Here is a 2,316-nt window from a genome sequence, read left to right as displayed (position 1 = left end):
AAAAAAAAAACAAAAAGTCTTTTAAAAATCTAAAAAAACAAAATTGAGTCTAATACAATGAACTTTGTTTTGTTTCTTTTCATTATATCTACTTGTTTAGCATCTTCACAATTGGAAGTTAAAATATTACCAAATGGTAATGTACTTCATCATCTTCAATTTAAATGGAAACACCATCAACAAGGAATATTAAACTATCCTGATGGAGATGATTTGCCTGCAACATATTATCTGAACAAACATTATAATGTCTCTATCAGTGAAGTGGTTATGACTCGTGGAAATTGGAAAACTCAATATGGTAAAGCACCTTATGCTCTTTCAAGTGGTTCTTTCATAGCACTTCAAGCACCATCTGATTTAAATACAAAAGAATATTATTTATCACTTTCAACATTACTTCAAAACGTTGCTTATCAAGGGTTATCTGTTCAACCAACTAAAGTTCACAACTTAATCCATAAAATGAATGTAACCCATTATATCTCTGCACCTTCAGATTGGAGTTGTCTCGAAAATGTTATAAGAATTAAATCATTAATCCCTAAAATGGACCATTCTGAACTTCTCAATAGTGAAATCTTAAAAAGTGAATTATACTCCTTCAAAGTCAGACAATCACCAGATGAATTTATTGCAGATGTTTTGTTAGTTAGAAAATCTTTTGATCATACTCACAACATCTTTGATGTATACAAAACACATTGTACTGGTACTGTTTTGGTTGATGGGTTTGTTGGTTTAACTGTTAATGGTAAACCAATTACAAGTCTTCAAACATTTGACTGTAAAAAAAATCTTACTCTTTCGTGGAATGATTCTAATCAAGACTCAGTAACTTCTATTAACTCTCGTTATTATTATGTTTCTAAACCTTCACCAGACTCAATTAGTGATGGTACTCTACGTTATGAATTGGTAAATAAAGAAAAAACTTCACTAACAGCTTCATTAGTTATTTCAATTCCAAATTTCCTCAACCCAAAGAAGTTAAAATGTTTTATTAATGATAAGACTGTGCCTTGTCATTCTGTTCTTCCTCATAAAGCTACTCAAAAATCTAGTGCTGTAAGTATACCAATTAAAATTCAAGTACCTTCACTTTCAACATTGAATATTGAGGTAGATGTGTCTTATGTCTTCCAACATAGATCATTACATTCTCAAGAACCTCAACGTGGATGGGATGTTCCATCTGTAGAATGTATATTATCAACACAAGAAATTATTATAAGTAACAACTTGTTAGTAGGACTTCCAGCTCCTGATTTCTCTATGCCATATAATGTGTTAGCATTATCATTAGCAATTTTTGCTCTAGGAATTGGTAACTCAATAGATATTGTCATTCAAAAGAGAAATTATTTATTAGATAATCAAGTAAAATCAAACCTTCCAACCATTCTGTTGATTTTAAGGTCTATTTATTATACTCTTAAAAACAAAAAGAAAGAGTCTCATCAAGAGGAACAAGAAATAAATGAAAACTCCCAACCAAAAGATACAAATGAAAAACAAATCAAAACCGATTAAATTAAGTAAATTCTTTTTCACTAAGAAAATTCATGCATTCTTTTAGAGGATTTAATAAATAGAACGAAGATAGAGGAAAAGACATCCACAAATAATACCAGAAATTGAAGACGTTATAAAGTTAATAGCTGAGTTACTTAAAATATCAACCCCAGAAATTCTTATTACATTATCTCCAGATTTACGTACAACACATTTTCGTTTTTCATCCCAGCCAGAGTATTGTAGTGTTCCTCCAAGAATACTATCTAACAAATTTCCTAATACTCCACTAATCGTAATAGAAGAAGAAACTAATACAAAGAGAGTTATGTCAAATGAACAGTTCATCAAAAATACCAATCCTCCAAGCAGTCCAATCAAGAGCGATCCACAAAACCCAGAAATAAGTCCAAGAGAACTTACACCACCGTTAGTACCAGCTGGAACTTGTTTGAATGTAATGATATGAAATGGTTGTGTTTTACTCAAAACCCCAACTTCAGAAGACCATGTATCTCCATTGGTACAAGAATAAAACCCAGGAATAATTCCATACAAGAAAATTTGAAATGAAGATAATCCAAAACATGCATTAGCTCCATTTGGTGCACCAGTAAGTAATAGCATAACACAACTTAGTGTCGCAAGTAAACTATTACATAAAACTTGAATTGATGATCTTTTTGATTCTTCACAAATAAGTGAATGTTCATTTTAAATCTAATCGACTAACCATAACAAACCCTCAACATACTTTTCTTCTAACATTCTTTTCTTATTCATTCCAACTTTGGTTAAAAT

At 30.7% G+C, this 2,316-nt stretch overlaps 2 protein-coding genes across 2 annotated transcripts; one reads left to right on the top strand and one right to left on the bottom strand.

Moving 5' to 3' along the window:
• Nucleotides 1-57: 57 nt before the first annotated feature.
• Nucleotides 58-1,533, top strand: ENU1_006930 (hypothetical protein; the record flags this gene model as incomplete). The annotated part of the gene is made up of 1 exon (XM_008856567.1): nucleotides 58-1,533. One exon carries the CDS (start codon nucleotides 58-60, stop codon nucleotides 1,531-1,533), a length of 1,476 nt encoding a protein of 491 aa, XP_008854789.1.
• Nucleotides 1,534-1,584: 51 nt separating this feature from the next.
• Nucleotides 1,585-2,142, bottom strand: ENU1_006920 (hypothetical protein; the record flags this gene model as incomplete). The annotated part of the gene is made up of 1 exon (XM_008856566.1): nucleotides 1,585-2,142. The coding sequence occupies one exon, from the start codon at nucleotides 2,140-2,142 to the stop codon at nucleotides 1,585-1,587; it is 558 nt and encodes a 185-aa protein (XP_008854788.1).
• Between the last annotated feature and the right edge of the window lie 174 nt (nucleotides 2,143-2,316).

The sequence above is a fragment of the Entamoeba nuttalli genome (assembly GCF_000257125.1).
Source record: "Entamoeba nuttalli P19 unplaced genomic scaffold asmbl_2046, whole genome shotgun sequence".
Taxonomy (NCBI): domain Eukaryota; phylum Evosea; order Mastigamoebida; family Endamoebidae; genus Entamoeba; species Entamoeba nuttalli.
This window is presented reverse-complemented; position numbering and strand designations above follow the sequence as displayed.